Source organism: Solanum verrucosum, unplaced genomic scaffold (genome assembly GCF_900185275.1).
Source record: "Solanum verrucosum unplaced genomic scaffold, falcon-dt-bn FXZP01000047.1, whole genome shotgun sequence".
In the NCBI taxonomy this organism is placed as follows: Eukaryota; Viridiplantae; Streptophyta; class Magnoliopsida; order Solanales; family Solanaceae; genus Solanum; species Solanum verrucosum.
The window spans coordinates 1,014,131-1,030,219 of record NW_026020155.1 but is presented as its reverse complement, the minus strand read 5'-3'; the positions used below and the strand labels follow the sequence as shown (position 1 = coordinate 1,030,219).

At 34.5% G+C, this 16,089-nt stretch overlaps 2 protein-coding genes across 2 annotated transcripts; one reads left to right on the top strand and one right to left on the bottom strand.

Annotated features, from left to right (window-relative positions):
• Positions 1–365: 365 nt before the first annotated feature.
• LOC125828319 (protein PPLZ12) lies at positions 366–5,312 on the top strand. Its single transcript, XM_049507635.1, has 5 exons — positions 366–713; positions 1,822–1,942; positions 2,053–2,144; positions 4,075–4,171; positions 4,804–5,312. The coding sequence occupies exons 1-5, from the start codon at positions 519–521 to the stop codon at positions 5,169–5,171; spliced, it is 873 nt and encodes a 290-aa protein (XP_049363592.1). The 5' UTR covers positions 366–518; the 3' UTR covers positions 5,172–5,312.
• Positions 5,313–12,193: 6,881 nt separating this feature from the next.
• LOC125828313 (uncharacterized) lies at positions 12,194–14,666 on the bottom strand. The gene has a single exon (XM_049507626.1). It carries the CDS (start codon positions 14,654–14,656, stop codon positions 12,389–12,391), a length of 2,268 nt encoding a protein of 755 aa, XP_049363583.1. The 5' UTR covers positions 14,657–14,666; the 3' UTR covers positions 12,194–12,388.
• Positions 14,667–16,089: the final 1,423 nt, after the last annotated feature.

Sequence of the window (16,089 nt, the reverse complement as noted above, 5' to 3'; positions counted from 1 at the left end):
TTTTTATTTTTCTAAATCCGAAACCAAACCAAACAAAGTAGATTATAAAATCCAAAACCAGACCAAAAAATAAATCCAAATTAGAATTCGGTTTAATTTGGTTTGGTTTTGCAGTTTATCCAAATAATGCATACTCCTAATTTTATGTGTAATTTTTTTAAACTAAAGATAAAATAAGTATATAGAGTAGTAAATTATGTCTAATTAAGTAGTTTTGCCTTCAAATTAATAATCTGTTTTGATGGAATTTTTTTAATATCCATTGACAACTTCATAAGAATCAAAATTTACTAAAATTTATTAATACTCCAAGGTCTGAAAAGGCATTTTTTTCCCTTTTTTTAAAAAAGAAAAAGAAAGAAAAGAAGAAGAAGATATTTCGTGCGAACAAGTTTGTTTCTGTGAAATTAATGGCGGTCATCGCCTATAAGTTTGTCAATACAAAAAGGCGTTGAGTTGCTGAATTCATATCAAATTTCTAAAACCCCAATTCAGAATTTGTGATACAGAGAAAAGCGATGGGGAATGTTAACTGTGTATTCTGCGGCTGCATAGAACAGGCGAGCATCGGTGTGGTGGAAAAATGGGGACGTTTTGACAGATTAGCAGAACCAGGGCTCAATTTCTGGAATCCCTTGGCCGGAGAATGCCTCACTGGAACTCTCTCCACCAGGATCAATTCTCTTGATGTCAAAATTGAGACCAAAACAAAGGTATACTCTTCTTAAATACTATTTATTATTCCAATTCCGTCCCTAAAAAGTAAAACCCTCCTACTGTTTTCCATTGTATGTATGCAAAAATTGAATGATCGATCGGTTAATTTTGAATAATTTGGTTTTCTTATAGTTACTAGTTACATTTGGTGTAATTAAACAACATGATTATGATGCTGATACGAGTTGATAACAAATAGACAAAACAAAATCTATGAATGAAGTAGCTAAATGTGTAGTTACAAGGAATGTGAAGCCATTATATGAGCCACCAAAAGATTTGACCTTCTACAGACCAAGCTCAATTCCTATTAGGATGATATCAAATGAGTGGATAAACCTAAGAAATATTGGATTGTGAGAGAGGGAAAAAACCTCGGGATGGTTGGTTAGTGAAAGTACATTTAGACTGTATGTAGCAAATTCAATTCTGTGGAAATGAATGAACTTTAACCTGTTGGAGTTTCAAAATGTAAACTTGCCTGTACTGTTATGTTTTTATGAGGTGGTATATTGCTGAAGAAAGTCGGAGATTAGATTAATACGCTCTTGAAGGGTTGAAGTTGTTAATTTTTAGGTAACTTTACTTACCCTTAGAATCTGAAGGTAATGTTTCCAATGTATGAATAGCTTTGCGGTTTGTAAGTCGTTCAGATATTGTGCAGTTTCTTCTAGAGTACATCATGCTAAGAATTTCTTTTTCTTTTTCTTTCTCGTCTGGACTGGAATAGGAACTGTATTCGGAGTAATACGTCCTTTCTATGGATTGTTCTGTTGAACCTCTAGTTGTGTCTTGACGACATTAGTTGGTCAAAAAAATCCCTTAGGAAAGCTAAAGCATCAATTCCCGGGCCCCCTAGTAAGATGGTTTCATAAGATGCTCCTTGAAGTAGACAAAATATTCCATAAATTGACACTGAGCTAACGGTCGTTCTCTATGATATGATGAACAATATTCAAAGGCTTTTGATTGTGAGGTCCTTGATCTAATTTACTTTTCCCTAAAGCTACTGGTATCCTTTTGGGAATTCAATAGTAATATAGGACAGAAATGGACCAATATGTTGCTTTACCAGCAGAAAGTTAACGAATTTGCAATTGTCAGGACAATGTCTTCGTTCAATTGCTGTGTTCGATCCAATATAGAGTGATCAGGCAAAATGCTGATGATGCTTTCTATGAGTTACACAATCCTACAGAGCAGATTCAGGCTTATGTATTTGATGGTAAGTTGGTTTTTCTGTGGTTTTACTTTTTGTGAGTATATTTTTGCTATTGTGTTTATTTATGCCACTTGCACAATGCTCATCTCGTTCAATGTTCTTGATTCTTCTAGTTGTTCGAGCCCATGTCCCCAAAATGAATTTGGATGAGCTTTTTGAGCAAAAGGATGAAGTTGCCAAGGCTGTCTTGGAGGAACTTGAGAAGGTAAATTTTGTGTCTCTGTGTGGGCCAGTGTTGTGAAAGGCGATCTCCTCGTCGCCAATGGCGAGAGGCGAGGCGACCCTTCATCGCCTTTTAGCTTTGTGGCAAGGCAATCTTCAAAAGGCGACGCCATGGCGAGAAAGGCGTCACCTTTTGTATTTTCATTAAAAAAGGTGACCAATTTAGGGTTTTAAAAGCTAAAAGGTAATTTTAGGGTTTTTGACTAGACTTCTCCCGGACCAGCCAAACTTTTCCGCGACTCCGAAGTCCAACCGATACATATTTCTTGTTTTCTTCTTCTTCCTATGTATCTTTTTCCTTCTTCTTCAGAGTCACTTCTACCTCTGTTTTGACTTGTGTTCTGTTTCTTTCTCATTTAAGTTCTAGACTATTAGTATGTACTATCTATTTTTAGTTTTTGAATTGAAATATTTGTTAATATGTTATTGTTATTGAGATTTTGATTATTTGTATATGCGATTAAATATTTTAATTTTTTGGTATTAATTGGTGTCGCACTTCAAAAAGGCGAGTGCCTTGCCACTCGCCTCGCCTTGTGGTGAGGCAAATCCTTGTCGCCTTTTATCGCCCTTCGCTGTCCAAAACACTGGTGTGGGCGGCGGGGAAATGAAATCTCACATGCTCCATTTTAAAACTTGGAACAGAACCTGATCCACAGTAAAGATGAGATTTGGTAGGATGGTGAGGGGTAACGAAAGCAAAGGAAAAAAACTAGTTTGTTTGTTTGTTCATATGTTGTCTGTGTATGAAATTCAAAACAAATTTTATCTTGTTTCAAACCTTTGGAGCCTGGATTTTTTTAGTGATATGCAGGTCTTAAACTACATAAAATCATTTGGATGACTTCATCTCCCCAAAAGTTTCACTTGTTTGTGTCTTAATTGAGATTTTATCATGTAGAGTGCAACTTTTGATCAATTTTATATGGACAGCAGGGATTTTGGATCATTAGATATTAGATTGCCTTCCTGCTTGGGATTGTTTTAACACTTGCTTCTAACCCAAGATCCTTCTCCTACCTCATTTAGTACGGGTTCATCTTAATTTCTTTTTCTGTTTTTTCAAAGAGCATTCCTCCTATTATCTAGAAGCATGTATGGTTAATTGACCATTATCAAGTAACCTTTTTGGAGAAGATACTCTCAGAATCTTGAAATTGGAAATTTTTAAGTTCAAGTAGTCATCTTCAACTAATTGAAGGAAAACAGGCTTTTCTGCTGCTCTTCCTTTCAGTATGTTAGGGGAAATTATCTTGGTCTGCTGTCATCAATATGTTATACTATTTCCTAATATGTTTCTAAGAGAAAATATTCTACTCCCTCCGTTTCATACTACTTGGCACTTGTTGACCTGGCACATCCCTTAAGAAATCTTCAATTAGAGGTGTATTTTACTAAACTAACCTTATTAATGATGCTTTGGAACTCTAAATTTGACTACTACTATTTTATGTAATTATTTAACACTAAAGGGTATTGTGGAAAAAAAGTAATATAATTCTCTTGATTTGCTAAAATGGATAAGTTAAATGAAACATCTATTTTTGTTATAGGGGTCAAATAAAATGAAACAGAGGAAGTATGTCTTTTCTTTAATTTTACTAATCAAGTAGAATTGTAAAAATGAGGCAGAACCCTCAACACAGTGTCCTTCCACCCCCTACCCCACTCCACAAAAAGGGGAGGGAAATTCCACTGGGTAAAACAAGGATCACTCTGTTACCTTACTCAAAAATAGGGATGTTATTGCAGATGTCTTTTCTTTAGTATATCAGTGAAAATTGTCGACCTTGTTCTTGATAAATTTTATTTTATTTTTTGTTATTTTACTGGTCAAGTAGAATTTTATATTATTCTCCATTTCAATAGGAAATATTTGTTTCTGGGAGCCTCTTATTTAGTTTATGTCTCAGGTGATGGGTGCGTATGGATATAATATTGAGCACATACTGATGGTTGACATCATTCCTGATGCTTCTGTGAGAAGAGCAATGAATGAGATAAATGCAGGTAAGAACCTGCTATAGTTTTTCATATGAATAAAATTTCTTGTTTAAAAAATGCATGGTTCTAGATTTGAAGGGGAATCAGTTTCTCCTTTCTGTATTAGTGTACAAATAGAGTGTCGATGGTATTTATGTTTCTAGGTTTCCTAATTCTGAATTAGTGTTACAAATAGAGTGTTGATTATACTTGGTTTCTACTTCTGAATTGGCATAGTTAAAAAATGCATGGTTTAAATTTGAAGGGGAATTAGTATGCAAATAGCATGGATTGTACTTTAAATTTATGTATTTATTTTACCTCTGAATTAGTGTACAAAATAGAGTGTTGATAATTCTTAGTTTCTACTTCTGAGTTAGTGTACACATAGAGCATTGATAGTACTGATCTGTTGTATTCCTTGGTAAGTTGTAATGCACATGTCGGAACTTGGAATATTTTATCTTTGAGCAAGGTGCCGATTGAGGATGCATCTGGTGTGTGGAGAGACACCCTTTAGTTTCCGGAAGTACTATATGGTATAAGAAGATTCAAATGCTTATCATTGCCGTAAGAGATGATATATTGCTGTTCTCTGATACATGAATTAATAATTTACTGAACTATATACTCTTTATCTTATTCTGTATTATATATAGCTCAAAGGATGCAGCTTGCTAGTGTATACAAAGGAGAAGCAGATAAGATTCTCCAAGTTAAGAAAGCAGAAGCTGAGGCTGAAGCCAAGTATTTAGGTGGGGTTGGGGTTGCCAGGCAGAGACAAGCAATTACGGATGGTTTGAGAGAGAACATCTTGAACTTCTCACATAAAGTAGAAGGGACCTCTGCCAAAGAAGTGATGGATCTTATAATGATCACCCAATATTTTGACACCATCAAAGACCTTGGAAACTCTTCAAAGAACACTACCGTTTTCATACCACATGGTCCTGGCCATGTTCGTGACATTGGTGATCAGATACGTAACGGCCTGATGGAAGCAGCTAGTGCAAAGGTCACTGAATAGGTCTGCGCATTTGGAAAATATACGATGAGAACCCTGTGTCTGTACAAGAAGGTTACACAATAAGAACAATTGGAGTTTGATAGTTTTGGTTTGGATTGTTTTTGTTTTCTCTTTAGCCATGACCATTGACATTGGCAACATGTTGTATAGCAAAAATAAAAATGAACAAGTTTTAAATAGAAAAGAAAGGAATACCAGAAAATGTTTGTAACCCGCTCAATCCGTTAAAGTTTGGGCAAGTTATTGACCCGTTCATTCATTAGCTCAATCCATTAAAAATTGGGTTGATATATAACCCGAATTGACTCATTGAAAAGTCTTATCAAAAATTTTTGTTTTTAATTTGATATGTTGTATGTAGTCATAATAAAGAAATAAATAACTTTATTAGCTACTAAAATAGTTTAAAGAAAAAAATAAAATAATTAAGTTTAGTTCGGCTGGGTCAAGCAAATTTGGGTTGGATCTTGACCCAATTGTTGTCTTAACCCATTATGACCCGTCCAAATTTGATTCTACCCGCCCAACCGCCACCCTCATTGACTATACATCTTTCACCATCTTTGTTTCTGCAAAAAGCTCGCAGTTGTTTTGTAACATGAAACAGGTTGGTCAAACAAGTTATAAGTTTAGTTTGATTTGTTTAATATTTGAAATTTCAAACAAATTAAAACTAAAATTAGGTGGATGAAAAAAAGTAGGTAACAACCAGAGCTGTTAAATTTGACTGGATCAGTTTTAATATTCTTTTGACATAACTACGTCAATGCTCATTAATGTTGCTGATTTTGATCTTAGTACCTTCACCATGATCTGTCATATTACATCGAGACATTATTACCTATATTTGAAAACGAAAATTCATTCACAATTTTACACTAATTAATATGAATATTATGGTAAAATATATATTTTGAGGGATTAGTTTTGAAAAAGAATTGAAAATACAACCATACCCCTATTTTGGCATATCAATTTTTTCTTTTAAAAAAGGGATGGAAGCGCGGTGACAAGCTAATGCATGGTAATATTCATGAACAATAATAATATACTTGTTGTAATTACATCTATAAGGATCAAAAAAGATAGAATTTATATTGATTTTATCCCTTCTCGTCGAGATCAAAAAGTTATTTTCAAAAAATTCTCGACCATAACCATGATAATATTGAGTCTAAATAAATCATGAGTTCCTTTCGCCTCCAACTTGGATATGTCTGACAAGGAACTAGTAGTATTTCTTGTCCACATTATCTTTTTTTAAGGGTTTTACACCCTAATTAATAAATATTTTTAATAACCTCGAGCATAAAAGTATATTTTTGAAATGATTCAAGAATAAAATGCGGGATTATTTTATTTTGTTTTTGGTTAGAGGTGTTATTTATCCCACCATTCATATCGTAGTGATAAAATAAGTTATTTCATATACATAATGGAATAACTTATTCTCAATCAAACGACCCGTAATATAGTGCTAAGTTAACACCATTGGAATACTAAGGGGTATTTATGCTTGAAAGAATAAACAAATTGCTACTCCCTCTGTCCCTAATTACTTGTCCACTTTTGAATTGACACACCTATTAAGAAAACAATTATTAATATGGTGAGTTTACCATTTTACCCCTATTAATTATGAAGTAGATGAATTAAAAATTTAAGATTTTCAAAAAGTTCTACTTTTTTCAAAGTAATTAATTGAGGGTTTAATAGGTAAAAAAAAATTATCCTTTCTTGATTTGTCAAAATAGACAAGTAATTAAGGACAACTATAAAAGGAAAAGTGAACAAATAATTAGGGACAGAGGAAGTATTGAGGAAGAAACTGATTATTTCCATATGCAGACAGTAGACTAGATACAACTAAATGGAGAAAAAAAAGGGAGAATTTTTTCTTTACTTTTTTAAAAAAAAGTGTAAATCATTTTACAAATTGCAAAAATGGTGGATCAGTTGCAAACAAAAGGTACATGTAGAAAAGTATGTTAATAATAATAATAAATAATTGTGGACCCAAAAGTGATGGTAGATAATGCGTTACTTTTTAGACTATAATAATAGAAAATGATAATATGTTTTAGGTATGTGGTCACTTTATTCACCGTACAATATGTAATGTAATAATAGAACCACAAGAATATAAACCAAATTATAATAATTACATTAGGGTTTTGTTATAATTACAGTGTACTGTAATAATAATAATAATAATAATAATAATAATAACCAAAGTAGAGATTTGATGGCACTAATCATTTATTCCTCTATTGGCAGACAATGGTTAAACTGTACTGAATTACAACAAAACTGCTTCCCATCTAAATTTGAATTTTAGTCTTGGACATTTAGACATGGCATAGCACCGTTGTGATTTATTGAGGCCATAATCTTAAATAAAAAAGTCTAGAAGACGCAAATGATGGTAAAAGGTTAATAGGTCGAAAAGTGCCTATACTAATTGGTAGTAATACATTTTCTTGATGTCCTTATAAGTAGTAGTCATAGTGCTATCCTTGTAATTTCTTATTTTATGATTTTGTTGATATATATTGTTTCTTGTAGATTATTATTTGGTTGTAAAATTGTTTTATTATTATTTGTTGTTTTGTTACTATCGATTATCTCTTGTACTTTTATACGTCTTTTTTTTTTGTCTGTTTTTTATTTTGATCCGAGGATCTATTGAAAACAACATCTTTACCTCACCTTTGAGGTAGAGGTAAGATTTATGTTACATTCTACTCTCCTCAGATCTTGTAAGAATACACCAAGTATATTATTATTGTATTTGTCTTCTGTTTTCTCCTCCTTTTGTGTAAAATTATTAGCATACTATTTATGTTAAGATTTGAGGGGGTGGGGGTGGGGTAAGAGAGGTATAAAAAATAAATTAACAAAATTAAAAGTGTGAGTGGCAGAAGCAACCTACCAATTTATGTCTAATCAGATGTATTAGTAGTTGGCTGCTTGTGTTCAACTCAAGTAGGTATCATTAATGCTTAAAAAGTCTACTCATAATAATGTGTATTTTTCACTGTTGTAGATTAAGACGACCAAACCATAATCTTGAAATAACACCATTAACTTTAACTATGTCCTGTCCTGTATGTAACAAGTTAATGAGTTTGGACCACACAAATAACAACGATAAGATTCTCCCTAGGACCACATTTATTGTTCTTATAATACAATGAGAATAAGTGATTGACAGATATTTATCTACAGTTGCAACACATGTTTTCTTCTAGTATCATTAATTATATATGTGAAATGATTAGATATGATGAACAAAGCCATTTATGTATATCTCTTCTCTACGTATTCATTTTTCAATTGTCTCAACGTGATTTATAGGTCACGGGTTTGAGCTATGAAATCAGTCAATAATGTTAGAGTAGGTTGTGTGTTGTTCTTCTCGAACCCCGTGTGAATGCATGATACATCGTGCATTTGGCATTATATAACTCTTCTCAAAGTAATCATTTTTTGGCTTGTCATATGAAGAGAAAGTTGAAGGTAGATCCACAGGTTGAAGTTTATCAGTTTCTACAACGATATCAAGTTAATATACAATAGTAACTAAGTCTGTCAAGTTGATACACACATAAAATTTTGTCAAAAGCTACTATATGTTTGTATGAGCTTATACATGGCATTCTAGATCCGCCGCAGAGGGACAATCCGGTGGATTAATCAACAACAACATATCCAGTGTAATTCCACACAGTGGGTCTGGGGAGGGTTGTATGTACACAAACCTTACTTTTGCCTCAAAGTTATATAGAGAGGTTGTTTCCGATAGACCTCCGGCTCAAAACAATAACAGTCTAGGAAAAGACATAATGGGAGTGCTATAGACAATAAAAATCCGGCAGATTAATCGAAGTACATAAACCGATCTAGACACTATGGTTATAAATTTATAATCTATACTTTTGAAAGAAAAATACAGTGAGGGGCCAGAGGCAAAAGTCTTCACATTAGGTGCAAAAGGCGACTCCCTAACTATACAAAGAAAGAGGTTGCCCACCAATTAGAATGCAAGAGGAGCAAAGCTCATTCCAAAATAAGAAAAACAAGATATCATTCTCATCTACAAACTCTCCATTTTTACTACTAACTTATATCCATTGTGGATGAATCACAAGGAAGATGGTAACATAACTATAGAGTAGACTCGACGGTATGCCACAAGGTTATAAAAATACGTTGAGCTAATATTCAAGTCGAAAAAAAAGAACTCATCATTCCCTAGCTAAGTAAAAGGAGGCAGAATAAGTAAGCAGTTCAAGTCAATGAAATAACAGCAAAAGAAGTATGTAATTGGAGCTTTTAATAATTTGATCGAGATTCGTATGAAGTGGGCGAGAATGAAAAGAGAGAATAGTAATAATGAGGGAGATTTGAAAGTGTGTAGATTCTGGTAGAAAAAGACTGGTTTCCTGTTGATAATAATCATTCTGTTTCAACCTTTTTAAAAAACAGGAACATGACAACAATGAACTATGAAATCGAAAAACATACCATACGAGTGAAAAGGCCTTTTCAATTCCTCTAGTTGGTTGAGCAGTCTATTAGTAGTTAGCGTTATCAGCACATTCCTCGTGTCCCTCCATCAATTAATACCTATAGCAAATTCTATAGACAAGTGAACTAGCAGTAACAATATCATCCTCCAGAAAAATCGGCTTTTTAATTTCATTTCCTCTTTTTGGCCCTTCCCGCCTCTCTTTTTCTTGTATACTATACAATTTTTTTGTCCAGAAAGATCAAGGAATTAATTTGTATTTGCAACAGAAGAATTTTTTGTATAGAATGTGTAAACAGGCTCCCACTGTAGAAAAGGAATGATTGAAGATTCCGAAAATAAAAGCAGCAAAACTTTAACACAATAATGAGAATTGCATACCAAATAAATCATACAACCCATATGCAGCAGTGCCCTACCTTCTGTATGTTTCATCTCACCACTTTTTCACCATCTCCTGTACTATTGCACACTAAGATGTTAAAGAATAATCATAAACATGTCCCGTAGATTGGAAATTTTACCTGTAGGGTACTATGTCATGTTAAGATTGTCAAGAATTCAGCCACAAGAAAAGGAATCAAATGATGGTTAATGTATCCAATTTCAGCGTAATTATATATTAACAATCATTTCATAGAGGTTTCCAAGACCAGAATTTGTTAAGTCAGCTATGGAACAAGTACATCAGCATGTAAGTCATAAATTGTAGGTATTCCTTAGAAATCTATAAGCAACTAAGTTATAACAGTTCCCAGTTTAAGACGAATACTTGAACCAAAACTTAGTGAAGTCCTATTATCTGCAGTGTATTTATGAACGGTGCACGTGAATGATAACATGAAAAAAAAAAAACACAGCATGCCTCCATACATACCAAATTATATTAGTAGTTAATGTTATAGGCAGCAAAGTAGAGCCAAAAGTCGGTTGAAATTCGTTGAAAAATCTTTTCAGCTATAATATGCAATCCATAGTGCCAACAGCCCCCTTGCTTACAGTTTGCTCAAAGTAGCTTTTCCCCATCAGGTGAAATAACCAAGCACTAAGAAAAAACTTTAACTTTCAAATTCAGAATCTGGTGTGAAATTTTCAACAAAGTACCACCTTGTATGAGAGTAAGATAGATGGTCATGATGCTTAAAGAAATAGTTAACCTAAAGCTTTTTAAACAGTCTTGGCTGATAGGAATAAAATAAACAATTAAATACATAGAAAATAGAAAGAAACAGAGAACTTTCCCTCTAACCTTCCTCTTGATGCAACGTCTGTGGGGCTCTTAAAGCAGATGCTCTGGAGTCATTCTTCTGGCTACAAGGATCTGCTTCCGGACTGTTCTTAGGTTGACTGATCTCATAAAAGCTTATCTGATTTTTCATGCAACAATCAATGAAGAGAAACTTGACTAGAGAAAAGAAGCACGACAAATTCAGACAACTATTCTAGACATGTCTTCCAACATTTAAAAATAATTCTAATGGGAAATTATTACTTCATATCACTAACATCTTCAAGTAGCTTCCCCTTTCCACTTGGGCGAATTTTATATTTACAATAGCAAGTGTTAAAGCCACCCAATATAAGCATAAAAACTAGCACAAGTTGATGTATTGATAGCCATGAATAGCTCAAAACACAACGAATGTTCTTTGTTCTTGCCCCCTATTTCCCAAGTGACATATCGAAGTTTTGATAATTCGCATCGCTGACTTAATGAGATATCAACTTCATGTTGCATTTGATCAAATGATAAGATCACTATCAGCATGAATATCAACTTCTTTTGGATAACAGATGAAGATTCAAAAGCAAAGTTGAAATTAAGAAAGTACATGGCAAGAGCAAGGAATATAACAGCTGAATCCACAAGTTCTCGTATAGATTAATCAAAACACACAGTTCGGGATAAGCTTTAGCATTTTGTGAAACTAAAACTGAGAAAGCATTGCATGGCTATATGTTCTCTCGACTATATGAATGAACCTGGCTCAATATTAGAAATATTGACATGTCGTGGGCTAAGGTCAATAAATAAACTGACAGCCGACAAAAATGACAATATTAGTTAGTCTCTGCCTTTGTTTTTTCCTGTAACATTTTTATTGACTAAAAGCAAGCAAGGTAAGTCAATTCACAGATAAGAGTTAGAAAGTAAAGTGGAACATAAATATGGTGAAATTTTGGTCTAGTTATAAATAAAGTACAAGCCTTTTTGTCACTTTTTTGTTAACCTCCTAAATCCTTTTGCTGACACTGCCGTTCAAACAAGTTAGGCACTTAAAACTCTCCTCATTATCTGCAAATGGAATGAGCATCAAGATGCAGCTTTAGAACATAAATTAGGACACCCTTGATTCAACTCATTGCCAAAGTACTTGATATTAGCCAAAAACTATGCAAGTTATTACAAAAAGTCCCATTCTATCCCAGTAAGATATTGTGATTACGAACAAGCATGAGCATATTTCTTCAGAACCAAGTACCTCTAGCCTCACAGATAACAGGTCATTATATCATCAATAGGCAATTGATAAAATAACAATGCTCAATTTCCTCATATTGTCTACAAACAATATCTCCAAAGCCGTCTATTAGAAGTAACAAATCAAGGAAAGTGAAATTAAAAGAATTTATACACCCTAAATATCAATATTCTACAAGAGTTAAGAGATATGAAGAAAATAAATTAAACTGAGGGTGCATCTACAAAGACTTCATTGAACATGTCATCCTCACCATTTGCTGTAGTAAGCATCTCAGCATCCTTCTCCTCATCACTGGAAAAATCCCGTTTCTCAAGTTTTGCGTGAGCTGCAATGAAGATCATCCTTTGAGCTCTATCCATGCCAACCCTCGATTGCCCTTGCAGCGAAACCCATTTCATAAAGGACCAATTACATTTGAATCCACATGAGGTTGCCTGAAGGAAGAGAAGCCTAACAGCAACCTTCCCCAGCGACTTGAACTCTTTCAGGCAAGTTTCCCATACAAGCCTGCTACTCTGAGGATTTGCAATTTTCATTCTTCCTGTTACAGGATCTCGCTGCTTTACTTGAACAGCCTGAGCATACAGTGGGTCGAGCCCTTCTGATCTCCATTTCATAAGCTCCATTAGTGCAGTGGGAGCTTCCTCCCGTGGTACTAGCCGTGTTATTAGCTTGTCTATGTCCTTCTCTTGATCATGTGTCAGACGTTTAAATGGTGGAAGATACTTCCCACTTGCATCCCTCACTAAGTATAATGGATCAAGTACAAATGCAGCTGACCATGCAGGGTGATAGTTTTTCTTGAACCGTGTATCGATTATCTTCTCAATAGGTCCCTCAGCAATGCTAAATTTGGCACACCAGTCCTTTACTTTAGCTCTCAACTCCTCCCAAAGAAGAAGACACTGACCAACTAAGGGTCTCTCGACCTCAATATCATCAGTCATCTCCTTGATCAACTTCACTAGTGAATGAACAGCCTCCACGTCGTTCCAAAACCCAACATCCTGTATCATTTCAGCAACTTCTTTAGCAACAGGATCCTCTATGCATGAGACCTTATAGGAATCATCCAGCACTATTAACTGCAGTATTCGAGCATAACTTAGTATATCCTCCAACATTGCAATAACAGGACCATAGTTCTTAGAGAGATTGCAGTCAGCTGAAGGAACTCTAATCAACCCTGCAAGCTCAACACCGTGCGACCTGAATTTCCTAAAATGATTTCTGATTTGGGACTTGCTATTGAAAAGATTTGCAATTTTTAAGCAATTATCAGTGACAATTTTAAAAAGTGGAAGCTCTCTACCAAAGTCCTTCAACAAACTAATAAATCCATGAAGTTGGCATGAAAGATTAACCATCCAATGATTTTGTAACTCCAAATTCCTCAATGCCTTACCTTTATACTTGTCTCCAACTATTCCTACACATCTTTGAACAACATTACCACACAACCCTTTAATAGTTTCACGTAAAACTTCCTCTGCATACTCCGATGGCACCAAACCGCCCTTATACACTGCCTTATGAAATACATTAGTACCATTAGGAAGATTTATGATAAATTTAATCACAGTATCTTCCCCATACTTACAAATATCCCTCCCCCATCCATCTGAAGAAACTTGAAAAAATGCTGCATCGTGAATCCTGGCTTCGGACTCCACTCTTGCTTCTTCAAACTTAGAATCAAGTTTTTCTCCTACAAAATCCTTTCTTGACACCTCAGGCAAGCCTACTTGGTTAAGGAAAGCCTTGAATTTGGGATGCTCGAGACTCGAAAGTGTCACTGTCCCACAAGACTCATAAAACCAATCAGCCAACAAATTGAAAGCTGAATTCACCTGGTCCTTACACAAAGCTGGACCAGGTGAACTTTTCAAACTTTTAAGCCTCTTTACACTATCTTCCAACATCGCTAAAGCATCCAAATCCTCTTTCCCACCCGACAACATCAAATGTTGTTGATTAAGACCCGTATGGGTAACAATTGCTTGAGCTGTTTGGAGTGGTGAATAGCCCATTTCGCCGCAGAATCGCGGCGAAGTGTTGACCACTCCAAATTGTTGCGAATTAGAAGAAGTACCAGTAAGTGGTGAACTTCGCTTGCGATGATTATTCTGCGAAGTAGGTGAAGCTAAAGGGGGTAATTGTGAAATGGGCCTCAAAACTGAGCCAAAATTGGGACAAGTACCTCTTTTAAGATGCTCTGTAGCAGTCCGAGATGGATTTGAAGCCGAAAACGCAGCATCACACAAAGTGCACTTGAGTTTCACTGCTTTAGGGAGATTCGTTTCCGGGTTTTGAATCAAAATAGGCTCGAGATGAGCCCAGTACCAAGCTCCTTTCCCTTTGATAGCTTTTGTACGGACCGCAACTAACCCTTCATATCTCTTGCTCAATGCTTTCTCCGCCATATCTTCGCTCGAAGTCAACACTGAGTTAACATTGACGTCAGCCATTTCAACAGAAACAAAATAAATTAAAAAGAGCTTTTTTTAGGATATTGAGTTTGTTTATCAATTCCCGACTATCATCATTATTGTGTGTGAAGAATTTCGATGAAAACAAAGTGGTGTTTCCATACCGGAAACCGGCGATCCAACCGGCGAATGAAGAAAAAAAACTGAGAGATGAAACTGCAGACTATAAGTTTGAGAAAATGCTTAACTGAATCTGCAGGAGAATTGGTGAAAGGAGCAAGAATGGTAGTATTGGTTAGGAAAAGAAAGTGACTTCATTGGAGTCTTATTATGCTACTTTTGTCGCTCACAACTGAGAAGACAACCTGCGCAGAGAGGGGGGTGGGGTGTGTGTGCGTGTTAAACCTGGTACCACGTGCTCTTAAAAGCGCGTGTCCAAAAATCTACCTAAATTCTCTTTTATAGATTTCATCAAGAGTGATAAGTACTTTTTCATTTTCAGCGACATATTTTGTATTCGAGTGCTGCTATTATCTTTGTTAGCATTTCTTAAGTATGAAATTATTTTTATTTTTGGATTTAATCGATTTTCAATTCGAATTTGAAGAGGAATTAAAATAAAAATTGTCAACATAGAGGAGTAGAGAGGGGTCGAGAAAATGTTTGAGCCAATGGAAATTGACTCCTCCATTTATGGTCAATACTGGAGACTGATACACACTGCTTAGGCTGACATCAAAGTAGACCAATTTTATATTTATGTAGAAAATGAAATTCACCAATGACAGCTTGGGTATTTACTGTATTTCTATTTTTATTTTTTTCCACTCAATTATGATTAGGGTCAGAATAGTGTATAAAAGATTGTGTTTTGGGGGAAAATCTTGTAATTTGGACTTTTTGATGATATGGTTGGTTTTGATTATGTAATACTAATTTGAATTATACAACCAAATTTTCCTAATATTTTTGTACTTTTTTATGTGCAAAATGAACTTGTATTGTGGTATTCATCTCAAGTGAATAGGGTCTAGGTGTCTATTTCAAAGAGCAGATGCAGATGTATTTGTTGATGGTACGGATTTAGAAAATGTCAGTAAATTTTACTTCAAATTAGTACATATTAATATTTAGAAAATTATTTATTTAATATATATACAAATCATAAATATAGGACCTAATAGCTCTAAAGGAATAATATATAAGAGAAAAATTTACGTAAATTCAACTAGTTTAGAAGCTAATTACTTAGATACACTCTGTTTACAATATTACGTATCTTATCAGATTTTGCTGCATCCAAATACGTCTAGATATATGTATCTCGGGATACATGAAGTCAAAATTAGGTGTAATTTCTTCTAGATACATTATATCTTATATCTAAGTGAATTCGCATATCTCCCTATTTTAATAGCAAATATACATGTATATTAATGTATTTTTCTCAATTTATGGTAAGATACGTAATA

Excerpts from the sequence above, each read along its gene's own strand:
- LOC125828319 (XM_049507635.1), top strand. The coding sequence starts at position 519 with ATGGGGAATGTTAACTGTGTATTCTGCGGCTGCATAGAACAGGCGAGC. Across the intron at positions 714-1,821 it reads AAATTGAGACCAAAACAAAG|GACAATGTCTTCGTTCAATT; the intron begins GTATACTCTTCT and ends TGCAATTGTCAG. Across the intron at positions 1,943-2,052 it reads TCAGGCTTATGTATTTGATG|TTGTTCGAGCCCATGTCCCC; the intron begins GTAAGTTGGTTT and ends TGATTCTTCTAG.
- LOC125828313 (XM_049507626.1), bottom strand. The coding sequence starts at position 14,656 with ATGGCTGACGTCAATGTTAACTCAGTGTTGACTTCGAGCGAAGATATG.